At 35.3% G+C, this 25,242-nt stretch overlaps 2 protein-coding genes and 1 pseudogene across 3 annotated transcripts; all 3 read left to right on the top strand.

Moving 5' to 3' along the window:
* Window positions 1-11: 11 nt before the first annotated feature.
* Window positions 12-6,511, top strand: LOC143553869 (uncharacterized). Its single transcript, XM_077043769.1, has 5 exons — window positions 12-1,071; window positions 4,863-5,089; window positions 5,211-5,400; window positions 5,684-6,075; window positions 6,140-6,511. Exons 1-5 carry the CDS (start codon window positions 12-14, stop codon window positions 6,509-6,511), a joined length of 2,241 nt encoding a protein of 746 aa, XP_076899884.1.
* Window positions 6,512-8,908: 2,397 nt separating this feature from the next.
* LOC143553870 (E3 ubiquitin-protein ligase PRT1-like) lies at window positions 8,909-14,554 on the top strand (annotated as a pseudogene). The gene is made up of 8 exons (XR_013138908.1): window positions 8,909-9,091; window positions 9,490-9,518; window positions 9,603-9,635; window positions 9,977-10,185; window positions 10,647-10,850; window positions 12,002-12,117; window positions 13,344-13,736; window positions 14,228-14,554. The product of XR_013138908.1 is annotated as an E3 ubiquitin-protein ligase PRT1-like (transcript).
* Window positions 14,555-15,752: 1,198 nt separating this feature from the next.
* On the top strand, window positions 15,753-17,964 carry LOC143553860 (large ribosomal subunit protein uL13w-like). The gene is made up of 4 exons (XM_077043760.1): window positions 15,753-16,072; window positions 17,011-17,127; window positions 17,222-17,309; window positions 17,756-17,964. Exons 1-4 carry the CDS (start codon window positions 15,801-15,803, stop codon window positions 17,897-17,899), a joined length of 621 nt encoding a protein of 206 aa, XP_076899875.1. The 5' UTR covers window positions 15,753-15,800; the 3' UTR covers window positions 17,900-17,964.
* The last annotated feature ends 7,278 nt before the right edge of the window (window positions 17,965-25,242 follow it).

Below are 25,242 nucleotides of genomic sequence, written 5' to 3' on the forward strand. Positions count from 1 at the left end.
ACGAGGCTCCTATGATACATAAGCATGCATTTGAAGCTTTGGATAGGAGTCTCAAAGATTTTTTAAAAGGTGTTAACCGTGATAGTACTCGAAAGCCATTTGGGGGGAAAGTTGTTGTTTTTGGGGGTGACTTTCGTCAAATACTACCCGTAATACAAAATGGATCACGTGGTGATATTGTTAATGCGTCACTTTGTTCGTCCCATTTGTGGTCCAATTGTAAAGTTCTGAAGTTAACCAAAAACATGAGGTTAACTGTCGGGTGTAACCCATCCGATTTTGAAGAGGCCTCCCAGTTCGCAAATTGGTTGTTGGAAGTTGGTGAAGGTACACTTGGTGGTGACAATGATGGTAATTCAGTTATAGAAATACCAAATGATCTTTTGATCGGTGATTCTGCTGATCCACTTTCAGAACTTATTGATTTTGTTTATCCTGCATTATTGGATAATTTTAATGATATTTCTTATTTCCAAGAAAGGGCCATACTTGCACCCTTAAACGAGGTTGTCCAAGATATTAATGACAGATTTTTAACTTTCTTTCCTGGAGAAGAAGTTGAATATCTAAGTTCGGATAGTATTGACAACTCTGAAACTGTCGGGCCTGGTTTCGATCAAGCATTGCACTCACCGGATTTTCTAAATGGTTTGAAGCTTTCTGGTATGCCTAATCATAAATTGGTTGTAAAAGTTGGTGTCCCAGTAATGTTGCTAAGAAATATTGATCAGAAAAACGGTTTATGCAACGGAACAAGATTACAGATTATTCAATGCGGTAGGCGTTTTATCGAAGTAAAGGTCATTTCGGGTACAAACATTGGTCATCGCACTTACTTAACTCGAAGTACACTAACTCCTACAGATAAAAAATTGCCAATCAAGTTGAAAAGAAGACAGTTTCCTATAGCGGTTTGTTTTGCAATGACAATTAACAAAAGTCAAGGCCAATCCCTAGCAAGAGTTGGAATATATCTTCGACATCCGGTGTTTACACATGGTCAGTTTTATGTGGCTTTATCCAGAGTGAAGAGTAGAGCCGGAGTTAAAATGCTTATTTTAGACAAGGAGGGTAAAGTTACAAATCAAACTTCAAATGTGGTTTATAAGGAACTGTTTAATAATATATGAAGTTTTTTATTTTTTATCCATGGAGTGATTGTAAAGATCGTTTTATTTTTCTTGGAAAGTTATTAACAATTGTATATTCTATTATCGTGGCAATATGTATGTATGATTTTTGTTTTTGACTTTAAAATTATCGTTTTATGTTACAAGATTTAATTATTTCAACCCGTGGCGCCCACGGGTCAATAACCTAATAAGTAATTAAAGCATTTAAAGAGAAGTACACAGGAAAGGAAATAAAGCTAGCTAGGTGGTGGCTGGAGTAATTTACTTGGCTATCCCTACCATATTTTCTAAAGGATTACTTCCAACTTCATGCAAACTTTATAGAATAGTTTATATTTTTTTGAATAGCAGTTTTTTTCAAATAAAATCCTTTTAATTATGCATTTTCAAGGATTTAAACTCTATCAATAGGTTATAGACCTGTGTATTATATGGGGTGATAATAAAAACAACAATTCATAAATTTATAAAGGTTTCCTATAAACACGATACAATTTATATTAAACAAGTTAAATAATATAATAAATGTTCAATGTGTGAAAATGTTTTATATATGAACAAACTAATTTTCTTTTTAAATATATAAAAAACTTTATAAAAAAATTTATAGAAATCATTATCATATAATTAATAGCATATAATAGGAGAGAGACGTGAAAAATTATAAAAAAGAAATTATTAATAAGAGATCAACATATGCAAGGAAAAAAAAAGGACTATATATGTACCATAGATTGTGACACGTGACAGAAGAAAGTTATGTTTTTTTATTATTTATTAAACCATTCATAAAAACGAACCCGTACAAACCGTCACATCATTGTAAATTTGTAACATTACATTTCAATTTTTTCTTAAGAATCTCACTTTATTTCACAACCACATTAAAAAATATTAAATGTGTGTATATATGTGTGTGTGTGTGAGAGAGAGAGAGAATGGATGACACCTCACTTATGGGGTGTTTGGGATTCCTTATTTTTACCTACTTACGACTTATAACTTATTAAAAAGTTAAAAAAGTGTTTGTGTTCACTTAATATGTGAGATGGAAAATTCATAAGTTAGAAAGTTGTGACTTATGACTTTTCCATAAGTCATAAGGAGGTAAAAATAAAGAATCCCAAACACTCCTTCTGTCCTTTGCAGGTTTATAGAGACGGATTCGCTTTTATAGACTTTACACTACAACAAGGGGGTTTGTATTCTTCAAGTTTGTCCATTGTCACCTAGATAGATCTTTATATGTAGTTTTGGAATTATTGAGTGAAGAATAGGGCTATATTTGTCCAATAATAATAATAATAATAATAATAATAATAATAATAATAATAATAAAAGCTGAATATGCACCAAAATGGGCGACGGCCTGAAAAGAAAAAAAAAAAGGAAAAAGAGAAGAGCATATAAAGAAAGAAACGAGTGACACCAGAGAGTGTTTGAAGAGGCCTAGGTCTTCCCAAAGAATCTCTCTTTTTGACTTTTATTTAGTTCCCTTGTTATTTTACGATCACTGTACGTATTGTTTAATAAGTTAGTATTTAGCTAAAGAAAAAAAAAGTAACACTAACTTAATTTCTTAAGTCTTTTTCAAAATACATTCAAATCCTTTATTTAAATTAGCACTATAAAATTTAACCAAAGTCTAAATTAATTCATTATCTTATAGGAGTTTATTTACCATGGATAAAGTTTGATGTTCAAAAACATCACCTTTTAAAAGGTCTGTCGTGATGCTTACCGACAAATTATCAAAAAATGAAGCTATCCGTTTTTGTCCCTCTGACTTTTGATACATTTGACTCCTTGGCACCGGAAGCTATCCGTTTCCTAACCAGGGTCCAACGGGTTGTGCATAGCAATGTGTCGACTCCAAAGGGGCAGGGGTATGTCTTTAGCAGGTTAGGGTTTGCAATTCAGAAAGGGGTGGCGGCGCAGCTTGTTGCCCGTCTACCTGTTATGTTGATGTAATATCTATGTTTCTATATAATAATAATCCAACTTCAAACTTAAAAAAAATTAGATTTTATAAATTTAGTGCAAGATTATTGTCAGTTTAAGCTCATAGTAAAGAACCCTTATGTGTTTTTGTGTGCTAAAAAAAATGAAACAAGTCCTCATAAAGCAAACTTGATTATCACTAGTTTACAAGTCTACGACTATGTTTTTTTTACGATAAATTAACTAAGGATAAATTAAATCCTCAAGAAATTACCATAAGTATAACTAAAACTATGTTTTTTCTTCCTCAATAATTACTTTAATCCACAAGTATAACTATTTAAAAAAAAGCGTCTCTCTAAAAGCAGAAAATCTGTAAGTTATAGAGTCAATTTAAGTGGTTTTACACAAAGCCATAATATGTCAACAAGTTATTTTGATGTTAAGGTCAACTATTCAACTCTATGGTTAATATTATAATAATATTATATTACATTACATATCCACATAAATTGCATTGCACTTGTATACCTTATAAATAAGTTAAGTTACATTTTCAATATTTACAATTTAAGACTATAAAATGTTGGAGTAGTTAACTTAACTAAAGAAATGTGTGTTCATGACAGAAGATGTATGCATGTGGAGCCAACTAGTGTATGAACTCCTTAACAAAAGATTTTCTAAAGAGAGAGATATACTTTGTGCAAACGGAGTGTATTGAAATTTCAAGAATGCTAATTCCAACAAACTTGCTAACAAGTAACAACGTTTAAGCTAAGATGAGGTATTCAAATGTGCCATATTTCGAAAAATCTTCCCACAGATCATGTCCAACTTGTAGATGTGTCATAATAGAAAGAAAATGAGGCTAACATTTCTAGTTATGCAAAACATGATCATTTACCCTAAAGCTTGTGTTACTATATATCGAAACTCTTACCAACAGAAGTACTCTTCGTAATTGGACCATCACCTATAGACGAACAAATATTATGGGCAGGAAATGGTATTCAAAAATCGTATACTCAAATTACCGATAGTTCATGTCACAAAATGACCCTCGCCGACAAACGACTGAAAAACCTGGAAGAGAATCTTAGATGAAGCCCTATTCTCGAATTGGTGATGGATCTTTCGTCGGTATAAACGATGGAACATCATCAATTTTTAAAATTATCTGTTTTCTATGTTTTTAGTTTTACTGTATTTCGTCGGTGATTACCATTGTATATAAATTACCTGTATTACCCAATATGTTTTGACTCGTCCATTTTACCACCAATTTTTGTTATATAGAATTTAAACTAATTCCTATCATTTGGGATCTTCTTTATACCCCCATCTTTCTTCATCTCATTTATCCATCTAATAATTTTAAGATTTGGTTATCCTCAATTGTCCTTCTAAACATATTTACAAACCTTTTTATTGAAATTTGCATGTTTCTTTGAGATTTGAAGATACATTGTTTTGTCATCATGTCTTAAAATTCTGTTTTGATAGAAAACATGAATTGTTTTTCATGTTTTTCGCCAAAAGAGAAGAAAACATCATCAAGACATGCAAGTCGAAGAGGGATAAGCCCGATCGTACCAAAGTCACCGTCCAACGGATCTTCTCGGCCAGGTAAGTATTGATCGGTGAACACCTTTTTTATTCATCGGATCATGACCTATTATAGGTATAAGATTAATTTATAATTATTTTTTTGCCAACAAAGCAAATTTATTCCAATTACAAGATTAATGGATCTTCAAGGTCACATAATTGATTAAATTCACTTATTTTTTGTAGAAAATAAACAAGCCAAAGGGAATATTCATAATGATACTTCCCCTAAGAGAGTAACTAACGAAGCTGCCATAAAAGCATCCGCGGAGAACAATATTGCAGCTCAAGCTTTCACTTTCCGGGAATTAGCCATCGTTACAAAGAATTTCCGACAGGATTCCCTTATCGGTGAAGGTGGATTTGGGCGAGTTTACAAGGGAAAACTAGCCAACACCGACCAGGTGAATCACAATCAACTTGAATACACATGAAAATAAAAATATAACACGATAAATAAGTTGTTACGCCTATTTTTAGATCTCTTATAACAAGATAACATGAATAAAAAATATTTTGATTCAGTTTGTGGCTGTGAAGCAACTGGATCGCAACGGGTTGCAAGGAAACCCTGAATTCCTAGTCGAGGTTATGATGTTGAGCCTTCTTCGTCATCCAAATTTGGTGAGTCTTGTAGGATATTGTGCAGACGGCGATCAAAGACTTCTTGTGTACGAATATATGTCTGCAGGCTCACTGGAAGATCATCTTCTTGGTAATATCCACTAAGAACATTAAGAATAGAAAACATTAAAATAGTATTTATGTAACCTAGTTAGTAGGAGAACAAATGTCTACATGTCATTATTCGTGTTCGTTTGGTTCGTTTACATGTCTAGATATGTATAAACTCTCGATCAAGATTTAACCTATAGTTTGTATATTTCAATAATATCAACATAGCTAGAAGTCTATGAAATGGTAAAATATATTCTTTTAAAATTTTGATTCTATTTTACATTTGCTTATCATGATGGATTTTAAATTCATATTTGTAGATCTTTCAAGAGGGAAAGCCCCAATACCTTGGTCCACGAGGATGAAAATTGCATTAGATGCCGCAAAAGGTTTAGAATATTTGCATGATAAGGCTAACCCGCCTGTTATTTATCGTGACATGAAATCTTCCAACATCCTACTTGACCAAGATTTCAATGCCAAACTCTCGGATTTTGGGTTAGCCAAGCTTGGACCTGACGGGGACAAATCACATGTGTCATCGCGTGTAATGGGCACGTATGAACATTGTGCACCTGAGTATCAAAGAACTGGTGAACTGACAGTCAAATCCGATGTTTACAGCTTTGGAGTAATATTATTGGAGCTCATCACCGGAAGGAGAGCCATCGATACAAGGAGGAGAAATAAAGACCAAAATCTAGTTTCTTGGGTAATTACCAATTTACATTTGTTCCGTTTATTTGATGACAAACTTATTTTTGAGCAATGAGCAGGCATATCCAACTTTCAAGTATCCTCATAAATTCACCGAGTTAGCCGATCCACTACTAAAAGGAGACTACCCAGATAAAGGTTTGAATCAAGCAATCGCGGTTGCAGCCATGTGTCTAAACGTTGATGCATCCGCTCGACCATTGATCAAAGACGTGGTAACAGCTCTTACTTTTCTTGGAGATGGAATAGACGACACAATAGAATTAATTGATACTCCAACTGAACCAACTGAAACATCACCGTCTCAATCTTTTTCTTATACGAATAAGGGGAATAAGGCATCGGCTAGTGATCGAGAAAGAGCGGTCGCAGAGGCCAAGGAATGGGGTACGAGCGCAAGGACTAGTTCCATGTCGAAATCAATGCGTTAAGTAAAATGTTATATGAAAGACAACGATATAAGCTGCTTGATTTAGGTGCTGTTTGTTTTTGCAGACATAAACTGTCTGCAAGCTGATTTCATCTGTTTTCATGTCTGCAACTGAAGATGTGGTCTGAAGATCTGCAAGCTGAAAATATAAGACTGTTTGTTTTTATAAGCTGATACTGTCTGCATAACTGTCAAACTTATCTCACAAGATAGAAGTCATTTATTCAAGTTACATCTAGTTTTTAGTCTTTGCTTGCCATGCCAATTTGGTTTTGGTGGGTGGTGGAAGGTGGTGGTGGTGGATGGTGGTAGTGGCGGCGGACGGTGGGTAGTGGCGGTGGATGGTGGTGGTGGACAATGGGTGGTGGTGATGGATGGTGGTGGTGGTGGGTGATGGATGGTGGTGGTGATGGATGGTGGGTGGTGGACGGTGGTGGTGATGGATGGTGGGTGGTGGACGGTGGTGGTGGCGGTGATGGATGGTGGTGGTGGTGGCGGTGATGGATGGTGGTGGTGGTGGGTGATGGATGGTGGTGGTGGCGGTGATGGATGGTGGTGGTGGTGGCGGACGGTGGTGGTGATGGATGGTGGGTGGTGGACGGTGGTGGTGGCGGCGGATGGTGGTGGACGGTGGCGGCGGGGTACGGGGGTGGTGGTGGCGGCGTACGGTGGGTGGTGGTGTTGGCGGACGGTGGTAGGAGCAGTGGATGAGAGGGTGGCTGCAAAGGGAGAAGAGTAGGGTTTTTTTGTGAAGATGTTTTAAGCAAGATTTCCTTGCTTTTCTTTTAAGATGAAAGAAGATAACTTCAGATCTGTTTTAAGAAAAAAAACAAACAGTCTTCAAGGGTAATGTCTGCGCGCCTGCAGACATTAGCTCCCTTGAAGATGTTTGAAGAAAAAACAAACACCCCCTTAATGCTTTGGCACAATTTTGTATATGTAAAGTAATCTAGAGAATAGTTAAAAATTTGATGGAAGTAGTAAAATTTCCTTCCACGTAATTCATCTTTATATTTACTAATTTAATTATCATTACACCGTTTCTAAAAGATATTACAAGCTACCTTACAATAATACCTTGTACCTAAGTTTTTTCTTTAAAAAAAAGAGACTAAAATGACTTTTGAGTTAACAGGAAAATGAGATGGTATTAGTCATCTGTATTAAAATGGGAAAAAAAATGTAACTCACGTTATGTTTCATACAAAAATTAAATCTTTGAACCAAAGTGGTGATTGTTACCAAACCACATGAACGGAAAATAAACTTAACTCTACGTTCCCATAAGACATGGAATTAGATTGCTTACTCGCCTTTAGTAAATCGTTGCATTCGTCCACGTGTTCGTGTTAAATACAACCATTTCATTTTAATATTTTTTTTATTATTTCAGTCCCTGATCTTTCATTTTTATTACAAGTTTTAAACTATTGAACTATAATAGCAACTTTTAAGAGACCATGTGGATAAAAATAGAGATGAGCCAATGGTACCGGGTACTACTGTACTAGTGCTGAAACAAACATTTTGGTTTTCATACTTACCGATTTTTGCATTATGTACCCGTGCTAAAACGGGATTGTAATGGTACCAAACTAGACATTTGCGGTATTGGTACCAATCTTTTATGAAAATCGAGATCGGGACGATCTGTACCGGTATGACACCGAGTTCATCCATTTACGAGAATCACAATTTACTTAAAAAATTTAAGAGGAAAAAAAAGGCTTAGGATCCTCCCACACCACCTATGATCCTCACACGCCATTTTTTTTCCTATACGGCTCGTATAGGGCTATACGGTCGTATAGCACCTGAATTGTGTCAGTTTGTGTCTGATGTTGTCGGCCATTGTTTATAGTACCTCGTATAGCCCTATACGCGTCGTATAGGCCTATACATCCGTATATACATTTTTTTGAAATTTTTTTTAATATGCGATCTGACTTGCATCATATTTTTTTTAGCAATTTTAAACGTTATTCTTTTCTACCCTTTCATGTGTTGTATAGCACCACTGAAACTTTCTCTATACGGGCCGTATAGCACTATACGGCTCGTATAGACTCGTATAATCGTTTTTGACAGTGATTAATAGTGGTCAAAAGGCAATCTGAATTTTTCTGCAAATGTTTTCTATACGGTCGTATAGCCGTATACGGCCGTATAGGTTTTATGGTTTGTTGGAGAGCAACACGAGTCATTTAATGTCTATACGGTTTGTATAGGTCTATACGGTCGTATAGGCTGCAAAAACTTGTTTTTTTTGTACCATTGTCATTCATTCGTACCCTATACGGTCGTATAGACCTATACGAGCCGTATAGACACATAAGAGTGGTGTATGATATTCACATCCAAAGAAAAAGAAAAAAAACCATATTCATAGGCCCAGCCCAGTAAGAAAACAATGAGATTAGATAGACGTCGTGACTCGTGTGTTCTGACATTCAATTCATTCTTCTATAAATTTGAAGAAAAATCAGAAATCAAAATCAAAATCAAAATCAAAAGCTTTTGGCATGGAAGAAGGCAATGCATCGGAGCAGGTTTCTGATCATTTTATATGCGCCGTTTGCTTGTATGTAATCTCTCTCTAATTCAATTAATTATTATTAATATTAATATTAGGGCTTTCAATCCAATGCTTTGTTTCTACTTAATCCCTTACTTACAATTCCTACTCATCTTTACTTAATCCTGCATTACGTTTTCATAATTCTCTTCACTTCTATTGAAATTAACCTAATTCAATTTGTTCTATCGATCAGAACTTCATTATTTAATTTATTCGTATAGAATGGTGGATAATATAATATTTATTTAAGCTTAAAATATAGATTGTACCTATATCAGTAGATTTGGTGCCCTAATTTGATGATTGCAATGTACATTCAGTTGTTGGATGTACTCTGTTACTTCTAACTGCATAATTGATAATAATATTCATGAACTAAGTCTGTTTATTTCTTGTTGCAGAGACCTTCTATACAAACCCGTTGTTTTAGGTGCGATATGCTAACTACAATTCTTGCTTTATATTTATTAATTACAAGTAAGCATTGTTCTTAGTTTTGTTTTTTTCATTCCAGTTTGTGGACATGTAACATGCTTCTGGTGCACATGTACTATTAATTAGTTTTAACTCAATTTTGTCCATTCATCTATGTTTAGTCATGTTTATTCGTTTATGTTCGTGAACTAGTTTGTTTACACAGTTAATGAACGGACATAAACGAACACACACAAGTTCAATTTTTTAAACAAACGAACACGAACAAGAAAACTTTGCCCGTTTAATGTTCGTGTTGTTAATCGTTTGTTCAGTTAAACTTAAACTAACGAACACGGACATGCTGTGTTCATGTTTGTTTGCAAGAGTACTAGTTACAAGGTACTCAAATTAATCGTTTCTAGTGATTTTCATGGAATTAGTTTTTTTAAATTCTTTGTTTACATGGTATAGACGACAAACAACAAAGCTCGTCAGGGTTTGCACTGGATGAGAACTTGACCATTTAAGCATTGCAGACAATTTAAGTTCTTTTACTGAAGAAAATAAGTTAAAGGATGGGAATTCGAGTGGAAATTGTAAGCAGGTAACAGTTATTGATGTGCTCTGTTCTGCTTGCAAGCAACTGCTATTTGGGCCCACTGTTCTTAATTGTGGGCATGGTATGGTTATTGTCATTCTGTTAAGTTATATCTTTTTAGGTATTTTGATGTTTTCTTATTCATAAGAACAAATTACACTTTTCGTTCATAAATAATGAGATAACTGAAATCATCCTTTATGTTTACAACTTTACACAATTACTCTTTGTTATATTTTACGTCCTCTCCACTTTAAATCTGTCTGTTAAATCTAGTCATTTGTACTGCATATGAGGGTATTTTGGTCAGTTTACAAACTTACTTAAATATATATATATATATATATATATATATTTTCCAAATAGAAAAATACGCCCATCTACTCTCTCTCTACATCTCTCTTTTCCTTCTTCAACCAAATACCATTTTTTATGCCATTTTTTACGAACAAAGAGAGGGATAAAAAGGACGAAAAGTGTAGGCTGTGCTATTCTAATTTGTTAGGATATCATTATTTACATTTTTTTAAAATTACTGTTTAGTTTACTGTGAGGCATGCATCACCATACCAGAAGACGGTGTGATTAAATGTCAAACCTGTCAGTGTCGGCATCCAAGCGGTTTTCCAAAAGTTTGTAAGGAGCTTGATTATGTATTAGAGGAACAATTTTCTTCAGAATATGCAATAAGGAAAAACAGTACACAGGCCTCACAAGAGCAGATTCAAAATAGAAATATGTTCAAAGGTGAGTTTTCATAGTTTCAATGTTACTAAATTAGTTACGTTTTTTAAAGGTTAATTGCTTAAAAAGGTAATAAACTGTGGTCAAAATTATGTTTTGGGCTCAAGCTATACCAAAAGCTGAAAATTGGCTTTTAGATTTTCGGAAACCTTTTTTTTTGTTTTACCACTTGGGCTTTATATTTTTGTGCCTGAAAAAATTTGCCCAATATAATGAATCTGGGCCTATTTTTTTGCTAGTTAATGATTAATTGATTATTACATGTGGGCTGAAATATTTGACTTATACTATTTATTAATTTTTTATGAATTACTTAGCATTCAAAATTGAAAAATGAGACTTCGTACTTCGGTTTGTTTTTTTCGGTTTTAGTTACAGGCAAAACCGAAACCGAACCGAAAATTCTGTTTTTTACGTAAACAAAAAGTTTTTTGTTTGGGTTCGGATTTTTTTAATCGGTTTTCTCGGTTACGGATCGGGTTTTTCAGTTTCATGTACACACCTAGTTTCAGCTAGCCATCGTTTTGTTGCACAGAAAAAACCTTTAAAGTTGGAAAAACAAAACTTCGAGAACATTTTGTAAAAGTGAATGATGAATATCTGAATGTTGTAATTAGAATAGAGGGGAGACTAAGTAATATATACAAATGAGAACCAGAAACCCTAGACTAACTTATCTTGGGCCAATTGGGCTAAATAGTAAATACAAACAAACCTGAGTATTAAAATATTTAAAAAACAATAATTAACGTTTTCAAAGTTTTCAATTTAAGGGGGTGTTTGGGATTCCTTATTTTACTTCCTTATAACTTTTCATTAAGTTAATAAGTTACAAAAGTGTAACTTATGAAACTTTTCCTCTCACAACATAAGCAATCCCAAACACCTTATTACTTTTCAAAAAGTTTATAAGTTATAAGTTGGCGAAAATAAGCAATCCCAAACACCCTCTAAGTTGATCCCACAAGTTACCGCCTTACCGGGTATTGGTAATATGGCGTGTCAAGGACTTTGACCATGTTGACATTTTTATATGGTATCTGGAAACCAGTTAAATTGAATTTTTTGAAAATTAGAAAAGTTAGTACCTTTTTGTGTAATTTCTATTATTTGAACTTTCAAGTACTGATGCAAAATGACAAATATATAATCAGAAGCTAATGAGGAAGAAGGTTCCAAGTTTCCATATCCACCAGGAGAGAATTTTCTTCAGTGGTGGACTGTTTATGGTTCCAAATTTCATCCTGGGGTTGGGTGTGATATTTGTGGGGTAAGTTTCTTTCCTTTTTATGCTATAATGCCATCTTTCTCAATTAGGGCTGTGAATGAACCTATGTTGAGCGAACCGTTTGTGAACCGTTCAACGGGAAGTTGATTTACGTTCGTTTGTTTAATAAATGAAAGAACATGAACAAGGAATTACGCCCGATTAACCAAATGAGCGAATATGAACAGTGGTTGCGTTCTTTCGTTTACATTTGTTTATGTTTTTAAGGTTCATTCGATTATGTTTGTTAAGGTTCATTCGTTTATGTTCGTTCACATTTTTGTGTTTTTGTTTGATCATTAAAAGTTTTTTTTTTTTATATTGTATACATTTTAGTTTTTGATCCTGACATTTTAACTTTTTATATATTTTATTAATTTTTATTGATTTATCACATTAATTTTAATACTATGTTTATGATTATTATGTTGAAGTATGCTTAGTCGTTTAGATAACCATGTCAAGTGCTAAAAATTATATATTTTTTGGTTGATTATGTCTAATACTTGAGTTTAAGAGTGTTGATTTTAAATTTTCTAATTAACATGTATTTGTTTGTGTTCGTTTACGAAAACAACCAATGAACACAAACAGAACCATTTCCTTAGTGAACGGACACGAACAGGATGTTTCGTTCGGTTATCTGTTCTTGAACCGTTCGTTTCTCAGATAAATTTAACGAACGAACATGTACAAGGTCCTGTTCAGTTTGGTTTGTTTACAGCCCCATCTCAATAAAATGTTCTTCTAGTAACAAGTGAGGTTTCTTAAGATATATAGGAGATTACTTTGTATTCTTAGGAAAGTTTATGTGGATCATTGGATGGTTGTATGTAGAGGTGGCAAGATGGGTGGTTTAGGTGAGTTGGGTTGGCAACTTGGCATGCAAATATTTTTTTTTTGTATATTTTTCTAATTAAGTTAAACTTAATTCCTTAGTGTTAGATAAAAATGTTATTAGAATAATAACATTAAGAATTAAAACAATTTATGAGATTGTATGCGCTAAGAATAGACTTTGGGCAGATTTCAGCCTGGTCAACCACGACCCTTGAACTCAACTAATATTACAAAGTATGGTTATTAACATTACCAACATATTATTGTTTTGTATAATTGTATTCACTTAAAATTTACAAATTTAACTTCTTTTAACTTAAACAGCATTGGAAAATCGAATCTTGTCTGGACCAAACTATTACTTAAAATGTTAATTTGTTTTTGGACAGATGTGTCCGATAATTGGAGATAGATATCATTGTAAAGATTGCAAGGAAAAAAACAGTTATGATCTTTGTGGAGATTGCTATACGACGGGTACAAAGGTTGTTCCCGGCAGGTTTAATCAGAAGCACACCGAACAACACCAATTTGAGTTGGTTAAAGCGGTCATAAATCATGATGTTATATACAGATTGTTAAGTGGACAGTTGGCAGTTGTTTCTGCTGCTGCTCGTAATCGAGCTCCAGAATCTGCATCTTCTCCTCTTGATGGTGAAATAGATGGTGGTGCTATTTTTGGTGATGGTGCTGGCGGCGGCGGCGGCGGTGTTGGTGGCAGCGGTGGTGGTGATGATGGTGGCGGCGGTGATGGCAGTGGTGGCGCTGTGTGATACTGATAGGTAAATATGCTGAACATTTTAGTATGTGACTGTTTGGTCTATGTGTTTGAGAATGGTTTAATTTTATAATTTTATCTCTCACGACGGGTCACATAAAATAATATTGTAAATCCTTTTTGGAAAATATATTATTTATGTAACCTTCATATGGCTTATGTAATCAATTTTAAACATTACCAACAGTAACTATTTGCGGGTCAACCCACCTGTTTTTACATGTCCTGAAAGTTGTTCGTTTTGGCCCAACTCCATTTTTACAGTTACTGTTTTTACCGTAACTGTTACCATTACCTTTTACAGATGAGTTTATACTATTCTCTAAATTATTTAGCATTTGACTTGTTTTTGGCTGATCTTTTAAAATTGTTTTTTTGCTTATTTGCTTTTTGAAAAGCAAAAGCAACTTTTGAAAAGCTCAAAGCTTTTTGAGGGGCTTTACCAAACACATTTTCCCAAAACACCCCCTTATTTTTCATTTGTTTTCTCTATAGAATGGAGAGCATTAAACCCAATCATGTGCTGGAATTGGGCCCAAAATTAGGCGAAACTTAAGGAAGGCAATTGATTTACTTTAGTCTGATAATTGCTTAGTAGTTAGTTATACAAAATGATATTGTATGTTCAACCACTGAGAATCCACAAATCTCCATGATTGATGATGTTTTGGGTAAATTGGCAATACCATGGGTTTAAGAACTTGTAAAAATGAGAACCGGGTGAAATACACTTAAAAGTCACTTGTATGACCTGAAATGCTAAATAATTATTGTTTATATTTATGTCCATTGATGATTTGAAAGTTAATGCTCATTTCATAATTTTAAGTTTGATTCTCTTACTGGGGAAATCTTCATGGTCAATGGGTCAAAAAAAATGAGAGAAGTTTACTCAAAAACCAATCATATGTGTTAAAACGTGGATAAACAAGTCTTAACAATTTCGACAGGCGTGTTAAGGTTTGGTTAACGGTGTGTATTTGACTCTAAACGATGAGTTTTATGTCAATAAAAGGCGTGCTGACTTCAGTTAGTTTAGTTAGTGAACTGAAATAGAAAGTCTTAAGGAACTCCATGATCCTACGGGTAAAGCTGGGTGTTACATGAACTAAGATGGATATGTGTGATTACAATATATGGTTTGATTATGGGATTATGATACATGCATATGTCAAAGGTAATGCTTTTAAGCAATACTCACTACTACGAATTTTTGGGTGTTACATGAACTAATACTCACTAGTAGAGGGCAACATTAGAAGCGATAAACAATTGTTAAAATGACTAGACGCTGTTCAAACCACAAAAACCATTCCATTGTTAGGAGCATTGAAAGAGAAGGTGGAAGGAGAAATTGATCTTGATTCTTGAGAGGTAAAATTTAAACTTCTACTTAAATGAATATAAAATAGACTAACATAAAAGTCATGTGAATCGAATTAACCCTAAAAATAGACGGCCATCTATTTAATCGACTGTTAGTATCACCCTTCACTAAATTAGATAACTAGTTTTGAGACTTCTCAGCTTTAATTACAAAATTCGGTTTATTATGTGCTTACCACAAAAGTTCCACATATATACTTTTTGACCCTTCAACTTTAGTTACAAACTTTTGTTCATTAGACTTTTACCACAATAGTTTCACACTTTCACTTATATACTTTTTGGCTTTTCAACTTTAGTTTCACGAATTTACTTTTTGCCTCATTAACTTTGCTAATGAAACTTTTGTCGTTTTCAACTTACATGTTTAATTCTTGACCTCTTTGTTTTGGTGATGCAACTTTTACCGTAACGAATTGAGCCTATACCAGTTACCAACCGACCAGCTTTCAAAAATGTAATGATTTTAACTCGCACGTTATCGAACTTCATCTATAGACTATCAAATAATATCTCAATATTCGGAGTTTTGGACAAATAAGTAAATAACAAATGTAAAAAATTGCCATTTGGGCTATGAACCCAGGCCCATGACCAAAACCCTAACCCTCTTTTACCTTTTATACACCGTCTTGTTCATTTCTTCAAACTTTCAGAGCCGCAGGAACCAAAACAATCAACAATGGTGTCCGGATCAGGAATCTGCGCGAAGGAGGTTGTGGTGGACGCCCGCCACCACATGCTCGGCCGATTATCTTCTATCTTAGCCAAGGAGCTACTCAATGGACAGCGTGTCACCGTCGTCCGGTGCGAAGAGATCTGCCTCTCCGGCGGACTTGTTCGTCAGAAAATGAAGTACCTCCGGTTTCTTCGCAAGCGAATGAACACCAAGCCGTCTCATGGTCCCATTCATTTCCGCGCTCCGTCCAAGATCCTCTGGCGTACTATCCGAGGGTAAACACTAATTTTGATAATACCTGTTCAGTTTAGTTAGAACTGTTTTGTAGCTATAGTGATTTTATATGCATGAGTTTAAGTTAGATAGAATTTTAGATAATTAATCGTTTGTTAGTGTAGACTTTATATGCTTTGCCTTATGCAGTCAGTATTGGTGGTATCTTGGTTATCGGTGCTCATGTTAAATATTAATCAATATCGCTGATATTTTCACCGGTATTTTGAGTATTAGTGCTTTTTAAGTCTTAATTTTCAACTTTTAGTGTTTAATGTTTTGTTAGTGTTTTGCATAATATTAAAATTCCCAATATCCCACCGTGATAACCGATATCTCAGATGTGATATTTTTCTGCATTATTTTCTTAGGTTTGAATGGGATCATACATAATTTAGAGGCGGATATTTTGCTTTGGATGGTATTGATTATTTTCTTAGGTTTGCATTAGATCATACATAATTGGTGCTCTATCAATGCAGTTTCATCTTGTCGCACCATAAAATTGGTCTTTTGGTTTTAACTTTTAAAACTGAGTTTTGGTTTTTTGTATGATCCAGTGTAATCAGACAAAAGACTTGTTCTAGTTCTAAGTCACACAAGATGTCAATGTGGATACGTATATAAGTCTGAAAATTTACAAGTAAAAAATTCTAGTTCGATTAATCCAGGTTATTCTTTGTTAATTGCTAATGTTTACCTGCCCGACTGTCTAGCGCCTATTTATTTTTGAATCATATGCAACATAATTATTAGTTACATGATAGATTTGTGTTGCTTACACCGTCATGCTGATGTTACATGTTTAATTTGTCATGTTACATATTTAGCTGTCTGTTAAATGTTATGACATTATTTAAACTTTTATTAGATGTAAACTGTATAAAGTTACTCTTACTTGTAATTTTTTATTAATTTTGACTATATGTTTGGAATATAGCATGATCCCACACAAGACCAAACGTGGGGCTGCTGCACTTGCTAGGTTGAAGGTTTATGAAGGAGTTCCAACCCCTTACAACCGAAAGAAGAGAATGGTTATCCCTGATGCTCTCAAGTGAGTTACTATGCTTTGTTGAATTTTTGTGAGTGCTCCTGCCTGTGTGCACATGTGTTTACATATAAACTTGCGCGTTTTAATATGATTTTAGGGTATTGAGATTAACTGCTGGACACAAGTACTGCTTGCTTGGTCGTCTCTCATCTGAAGTGGGATGGAATCATTATGAAACCATCAAGGTAAATACTCTCATCATGAATATCAATATTGTTGTTTTTTGGAATGTTCAATGTTCTATATTGTTCATGTGCATAATGACACGTTTTGTTATTTTTGATCAACATCAAATCTCTAATCAATAATGTTATGGACGTTTTAATCTTCTACATCGAGTCATTTCATTTTTCGGAAAAAAATCATTATTTTATTGATTGACCATTTTGTTTATAAAATTGGGTTTTTTTATCAACGTTCATGTTAAACAATTTGTTTTTTGTATAGCTTTGTAATCATATCAAGTTATCATCTTGCTGAGTAGCTGTGACCTATAGGGTTGTAAACCTGTCAAGTTGTGCCTGATGTCATGTTTAACATTTCATAAATCATTTTTAAAATGATCTAAAAGTACAAGGTATATTTACTATATAAGTTAACATTGTATGGTAATTGTTTCTATTACTTGCAGGATCTTGAGAAAAAGAGGAAAGAGAAAGCCCAAATCGTTTACGAACGAAAGAAACAACTTAACAAACTACGAGCCAAAGCCGAGAAAACTGCAGAGGAAAAACTTGGAGCCCAACTTGAAATCCTTGCTCCCGTTACCTACTAAAGGTTTAAAAGTTAGTTTCTTGCTTCAAAGTTTGTTTTCCATCAGGTCGAAAATGAATTCTTACTTTTGCAATACATTGTTATTAGATTGGTTTGAATTTTGTTATGAGAAGATTAATGTTCTAGTCTGTTTTGAACCTTTATGCTCTTTAACATCGTATGATTTATATTTGTTTGGGTTTTAAAGACTTCGATAACCAGGTCATGGAACTGGGGTTTGAAGAGAAAGTGATTGGATTTTTTCAGTTTTAGTTTCGAGCTTTACTGGGTTTTGAACAACATTTCAGGCCAGGTATACTTGTGTTAGAATTAAAACTGGCTTGTAACGTTGATTATAGAGTTGGGTACTGAAGAATCACCTATTTTAGTACTCAAGGGTTTTTTTCTTGCTTGCTAGGGTTTAATACCCAGTTTAAAGGTTAACAAAAAACCGGGTACTAAACCTCACTAGAAACTGGGCATTAAAACTCAAGTTTTAATGCTCGGTCTCAGAACCTGAAAAATCATTGAAAGGAAATGATTTGTAAATTGTATAATGATTTGAAAAATCATTTAAACTCAAGTCGATCAAACCCTGTATAATGCTCGGTCTCAGAACCTGAAAAACATGATCGCTTTCTCTTTAAAACTCAAGTTTTGACCTTGTTGACTGGATCTAGAGCGGGCTAAGGTCCGATATCCCATTGGCCATCTGGGCACCACTAATCGTTTTTTTTTCTTTTGCGCCTCTAGTTTTGACTATACTTTTTGATGTTGTGTCTTGAGATAATTATATTTTTTAAATTTAAATACATGATAATAAATGTTTATGAAAATTATAAAAGAGTTAATATCTTGTGCATCAGGCACATGATGCATGTGAGCTCTGACCCTATGTCACTCAAGTTCTAAGTATGTTGATCAAAATTTGTGTCGCACATTACATTGTGCAGATTTATTAAATTGTGTAAAGTGATGAATAAGCAATCTTTTAGGCTTATTGCAAACTTTAGAATGTATTTGGCTGATATCTGTATATTATGCAAGTGTGACAATTGATATACAATTTACAAATCATTTCCTTTCAATGATTATCAGAGGGCCAACATTACGTGCAACCCACTCCTTTGTCTTGCCAAATTGAATGCATTTTGGACTTTCAAGGGATAATATTATAAAGTAAAAACCAGTCGACATGGTTACCTTTCACACTAATCCCGCATATTATTCCTCCTAATGTTATATGATTCTCCCCAAAGCTTCATTACTATATAAAAATTTGTTCAATGATAAACAAATGAATGTTGGTGAGGTAGTTAACGACTTAACCCACCGGTCCCACCCGAACCAATGTAACTTGTGTTCATGTGGTGATGTTTTCTTTACGTCTACTTGTTTTCATATTGGTTTTAACTTACAAGTTAGATAACACTATAAAATTCGGTAATTTTTGGATTAAGAAATTAACAAATTAATAACTAAAGTATGCTTTTAGATCACAATACTAAAAAATTTTAAGAGACCCGTTAATATCTTGCTAACTAACGAGATCAGGCATATCGCAGCGTGCGTTTGACATGTGGTCATAAAAATTTTATGTATGAAGTCAATGGAAACGATATTTGGACTTAACCTTTTCTATAGAAAAATCATGTGTTTATTAGTGCATCACCCATGACCCATTGATGGTTCTAAATAACATATCCCCATACCAAATGGATGATGGGAGGTGGTTTGTAATAGAAATAGAGAACAATATAACATGATGGTTGACAGTTGACCGAGAACATGTGTACGGAATAGTATATTGAATTATTTATTTTGTTGATAACAGCTCTCGTGATTGTTTTATCTCGAAACCAATTATAAAATATTGCATTGATTATATAGTATAATAACAAGTGGTTATTTTACAAATAGAATATAAAGGCGGTAAGAAAAACACAAGATTATCTAGTTAGCTTGTTTAATCAAACAGGCCATATTAGGCTGATATGTATTAACTCATCTAGCTAAACATGTTAACATGTTAATCCGTTTAAAATTAGAGTAGCACAAATAAAATAAATATATTTTATAAGATCACTTTGTCAACCTATTGACGAATTATTTAACTCACTCTTTATAACTTGATTTCAACTCATATAAAACTTGTTAACCCGTTTGCAACCCGACAAGCCATTTAACATGGTAAGATAAATAACTTACATTTATATGTCAAAGTTTGAACCGGTGTTTTTAATATAAACAAATATAGGCTGTCACACCCCCATCTAAGACCTAGGAGTATGACCCATAAGTTGGTATCGTAATTGTAAATAAATCAAAGTTACGTTTAGTTTGCGGAAAACTTATAAATTTTAAGGATCGAAATATAATATTTACATAAAAGGCGGGATTATAGAATACCCGTTTGAGTTAACAAAAGATTACTTGTTTATATTACAAAACCACCATATATTAAGTTTTACAAAATAAAATCCGAGTCATCGGATATATAAGCACTTTGTCACTCCAAGTGCTAAACTTGTTCACCTGCAAAATGTAAGAGAATATAAGTCAGCAACGAATGTTGCTAAACACGCTGACGCAAAATAACTTCTTTTACTTTATTACCCCTCGAGACTACGCCTGCCTCGGCCCAACGTGGCTTAGGAATAACAAAGTCAAATAACACATTATAAATCGAGCCTCTACGCTAGGTCATCTCAGCAAACACCGCAGCGTTCGACTTAGTTAAGTACCCGTAAATATACACATAAGGTCGTACTCCCTGCAGGAGAGCGTCCTACGACCAAGGGTGGTGCGATCATGCCCATACATCGCATAGTACCACCTATGTAAGGATCCATACATACGTATACCACAGCCTGAGGGCTAGGTTTATACCCATAGTTATAACGGTTTTAGGAACACATAGTTCCTTGTAAACAATTTCACATAACAAGTTTGACTCATTTGAAAATAAGTTTAAAAGTTTGGGGGCGTATTCACCTTATCTCTTTAGGATCGGCTTCACTCACCGTCTAAGGGTCTTTCCCTTTCTTTATCTCGAACCTATAGTTATGAGTATAAATATTTGTTAGTCGGATACACGATCCGGCTTAAGACCTTTAGTCTTATATCTCAATCCTCGATTGAACCTTTAGTTCAATTCTTATTTACTTGAAAATCTCTTGTTTAAAAGTAAATTATAAACCTTTAGTTTATATAATAAAAACCCGACGTTTCTTCTTCTCTAAGAAACGTAATCTTTTCTTTTATTATTTAAGAATACTCTTTATTCATTAAATAATATTTTCATAACAAAGAATATAATCATATATACTTACACACATATATATGTATCACAATATTCAACAATCAAACTTTCATTTGTTTCTTTGTTATGTTTTCTTTTCTTTTATTTTCTTTTATCGAGGTATCGAGTATATCCTCGACTTAAGGCTTAAGCCTTGAATATAATATTAAATTATTTTGTATTCATTAATACGCCTAACCTTAGTGGTGTAACGAAACTCTAGGGACTTGAGCAGCACTCCAACGCCGCTTGATCTCTTAGGTCGTTAAATGATAACGCCAAACTTCAACACTCGACGACACGCTTATCGAGATTCATTGCCATTTCAACAACACCTTCTTGGTATGTGGGTGGAGGGTGGCACAATTTCTTAAGGAAACGTTGGAGCACAATTGAGAGATTCGAAGCACGCTTATCGAGGAAATCGTGGCACGTTTTACGAGGATTTTTAGAGAGATGTTAGAGAGATGTGAGAGCTGTGTTTGGGATGCCTGGAGTGAGATCCCATGGCCGCTATTTATAGGCAATATTTTGGACCCCATCGCGGCACGCGATGGGTCCCTCAGCAGACCTATCGCGTACCGCGATATAGGTCTGCTGACGCACAGCGTAGACCTTCCACGTGTTGAGGCGCCGCTCCACGTGGTGGCAGTGTTGCCACGCGGTGACACGTGGCAGCACATAGTGCCACAGTGTGCCACGTGGCACACGTGACAAACATTGTCAGACACCCCATCGCGGTACGCGATGGGAGTCTCTTCTGACTCATCGCGTAGCGCGATGGGTCAGGAAAACATATTTTTCATTTTTAACCCTCAAGTTTGGATTTTGGCAATTTTAGTCCCTAGAATTTGGAAAGTTGATACTTTGAACTCGAAATTTTCACGATGTTACATCCTCCCCACCTTGAAACAAATCTCGTCCTCGAGATTGCTTTACTCGAACAAGTGGGGGTATTTCTTTCTCATTTCAGATTCGAGTTCCCAAGTATATTCGGGCCCTCTACGCGAGTCCCATTTAACTTTCACAATTTTCAAAGTTTTTCTTTTCAAGTTATTTATTTTCGAATCTTCAATTTGTATTGGACGTTCTACGAATTTTAAGTTTTCGTTTATTTCTACGTCTTTTAATGGCATAGCCAAAGATTCGTCGGTCAAGCACTTACGCAGATTCGAAACATGGAATATATCATGTATCCCTTGCATTTCCTCGGGTAATCGCAACCGGTATGCAACATTACCGATTCGTTCGAGTACCTCAAAAGGTCCAACGAATCGAGGACTTAACTTTCTTTTCTTACCTAAGCGAACAACGCCTTTCCAAGCGGCACGTTCAACAGAACCTTGTCACCGACATTAAATTCTAATGGCTTACGACGAACATCGGCGTAGCTTTTTTAGCAATCACTCGCCGTCTTAAGTCGTTCTCGGATTTGGAGAACTTTGTCGGTAGTTTCTTGGACTATCTCGGGTCCAGACAATTGATTGTCTCCAGTTTCAGACCAACACACGGGCGTCCTACACTTTCGTCCATATAACGCCTCGAATGGTGCGGCTTGAATACTTGTGTGATAACTATTATTATATGAAAATTCCATTAGAGGTAAGTGGTCGTCCCAACTTCCTCCTAGATCGATCACACAAGCCCGGAGCATGTCTTCCAACGTTTGAATAGTCCTTTCGCTTTGCCTATCGGTTTTTGGATGATAGGCAGTGCTAATGTTTAACTTTGTACCAAGAGCTTGTTGAAAGCTTTTCCAGAAATGAGACGTAAAACGACTGTCTCGATCAGATATTATAGACAGCGGTACTCCATGCAAAGCGACAATGGTGTTTACATAGATACGCGCTAGTCTATCCATAGAGTACGACTCATTGATGGGTATAAAGTGTGTGGATTTCGTCAATCGATCCACAATCACCCAAATAGCATTGTGTTGTCGATTCGTCTTCGGGAGTTTGGTAATGAAGTCCATAGTAATTAACTCCCACTTCTGAACGGGAAGTTCGGGTTGCTGAAGCAATCCTGAAGGCTTTTGATGTTCAGTCTTGACCTTCAAACACGTCAAACATTTCGCAAAATGCGAAGCGACATCTCATTTCATTCCATTCCACCAATAATTCTCCTTGAGATTATGGTATATTTTATCACTTCCGGGATACATCATATACTTCGACTTGTGAGATTCGTTCAAGATTTTCTCACGCAATCCTCCAACTATTGGTACCAAAATCCTATTGCCGAGTCTAAGGATACTATCGTCACCTTTGACTAACGATTCAATGGCGCCGTTGCGTTTTTCATCGGCAATTTGGTTTTCCTTAATTGCTTGAGCTTGAGCGGACTTGATTTGTTCAATGAGATCAATTTGAAGTTCTAGACGCAACGCTCGGACTTTTTTGGGTTTCTCATGTTCCTTGCGACTTAAGGCATCAGCCACAACGTTGGCCTTACCTTCATGATAAACGATTTCACAGTCATAGTCGTTGAACGTTTCCATCCATCGTCGTTGGCGCATGCTCAACTCTTTTTGATCAAAGATATGTTTCAAGTTCTTATGATCAGTGTATACGGTGAATCTTACTCCATAGAGATAGTGCCTCCATATCTTAAGTGCAAAGATTATGGCGCCTAACTCTAGATCGTGAGTCGTGCAGTTCTTCTCTTGTACTTTGAGTTGACGAGAGGCGTAAGCGATTACTTTCTTGCGTTGCATTAGTACACATCCCAAACCCGAGTGAGATGCATCACTAAAGACTACAAAATCCTCAGTACCTTCTGGCAAAGCCAAGATAGGTGCTTGGGTGAGATTTTGTTTAAGTATATCGAACGCCTCTTGTTGCTTCGTTCCCCATTCATACTTGATGTTCTTGCGAGTTAAAGAAGTTAGGGGAACGGCGATTCGAGAAAAGTTCTCGATGAATCTACGGTAATAGCCGGCCAAACCTAAGAAACTTCGGATCTCGGTTGGCGACTTTGGGACTTCCCACTTAGAGATAGCTTCAATCTTAACGGGGTCCACTTGAATACCGTTGACGTTAATGACGTGACCAAGAAATTGTACCTCGTGCAACCAGAACTCGCATTTCGAGAACTTAGCGGTTTGAGGTAGGTGAGACCTCACCATGTCATAGATTTCCCGTGGCAATCCCCATATGTATCGAGTGACTTTGCTGGACTCAGGGTTAACCAGCTAGGGAACAAGGCGACAATACTCGAGTAATTTGGTATTGTATTCTCAAAGGTTTGTCCCTACGACCTTAAGGTTATGGAACTTAGTTTGGATTTGATCAGTCTCATGCATCGGACAAAACTTCCCCATCACCATGGCCTTAAACTCTTCCCACGTCAGGCCGTACATCACATCTCTTCCCTTACTCATTAATAGCGCATTCCACCACTCGGGCGCTTCACCCTTGAACATTAGGGCAGAGTACTGAATTTTCTCCTCCTCAGAACACTTGCTTGTGATAACAAGAGTTTCCATCTCCTCAAGCCATCTTACGGTTGTGATGGCTCCTTTCTCACCATGGAACTCTTTCGGTCCATAGTATTTAAAATCTTTGAATGCACACCCACTAACTTTCATCCTCTTAAACTTTTGCCTAACACCTTCATCGGCATTAGACCCATGATCGCTCTCTTCTCACGGAATGGTTTAGGACGAGATTTAACAGATTTCGATGGATGAACAGAAGGGTTAACAGTTAGGGAATGTCTAGATTGTCGAGATTGAGATCTAAACGCGGATTCTTCCCTAACCGCATCTTTAATCATCTTTTGGATTCTATTCATGTATTTCTTAGGAACTACTTCCTCTCGCTCGTTCTCAGGGCCTTTCCCCTTATCTCTCATTTCTTTTTCTTTTCGAGGGTTCTCGTTGTTGTTACTTTGTTCAGACATACTTTACTTTTTCTTTTTAATTTGGTCTGAAATTTTAACAACATTTCTTATTTTAAACATACGTTTTATTTCATATATACATATCACAATAGGATATGTATATTTTATATTACACACACACACACACACACACACACACATATATATATATATATATATAT

This window comes from Bidens hawaiensis, unplaced genomic scaffold (assembly GCF_021521415.1).
Source record: "Bidens hawaiensis isolate Kalapana, Puna unplaced genomic scaffold, B.hawaiensis_p1.1 tig00017405_1, whole genome shotgun sequence".
Classification (NCBI taxonomy): Eukaryota; Viridiplantae; Streptophyta; class Magnoliopsida; order Asterales; family Asteraceae; genus Bidens; species Bidens hawaiensis.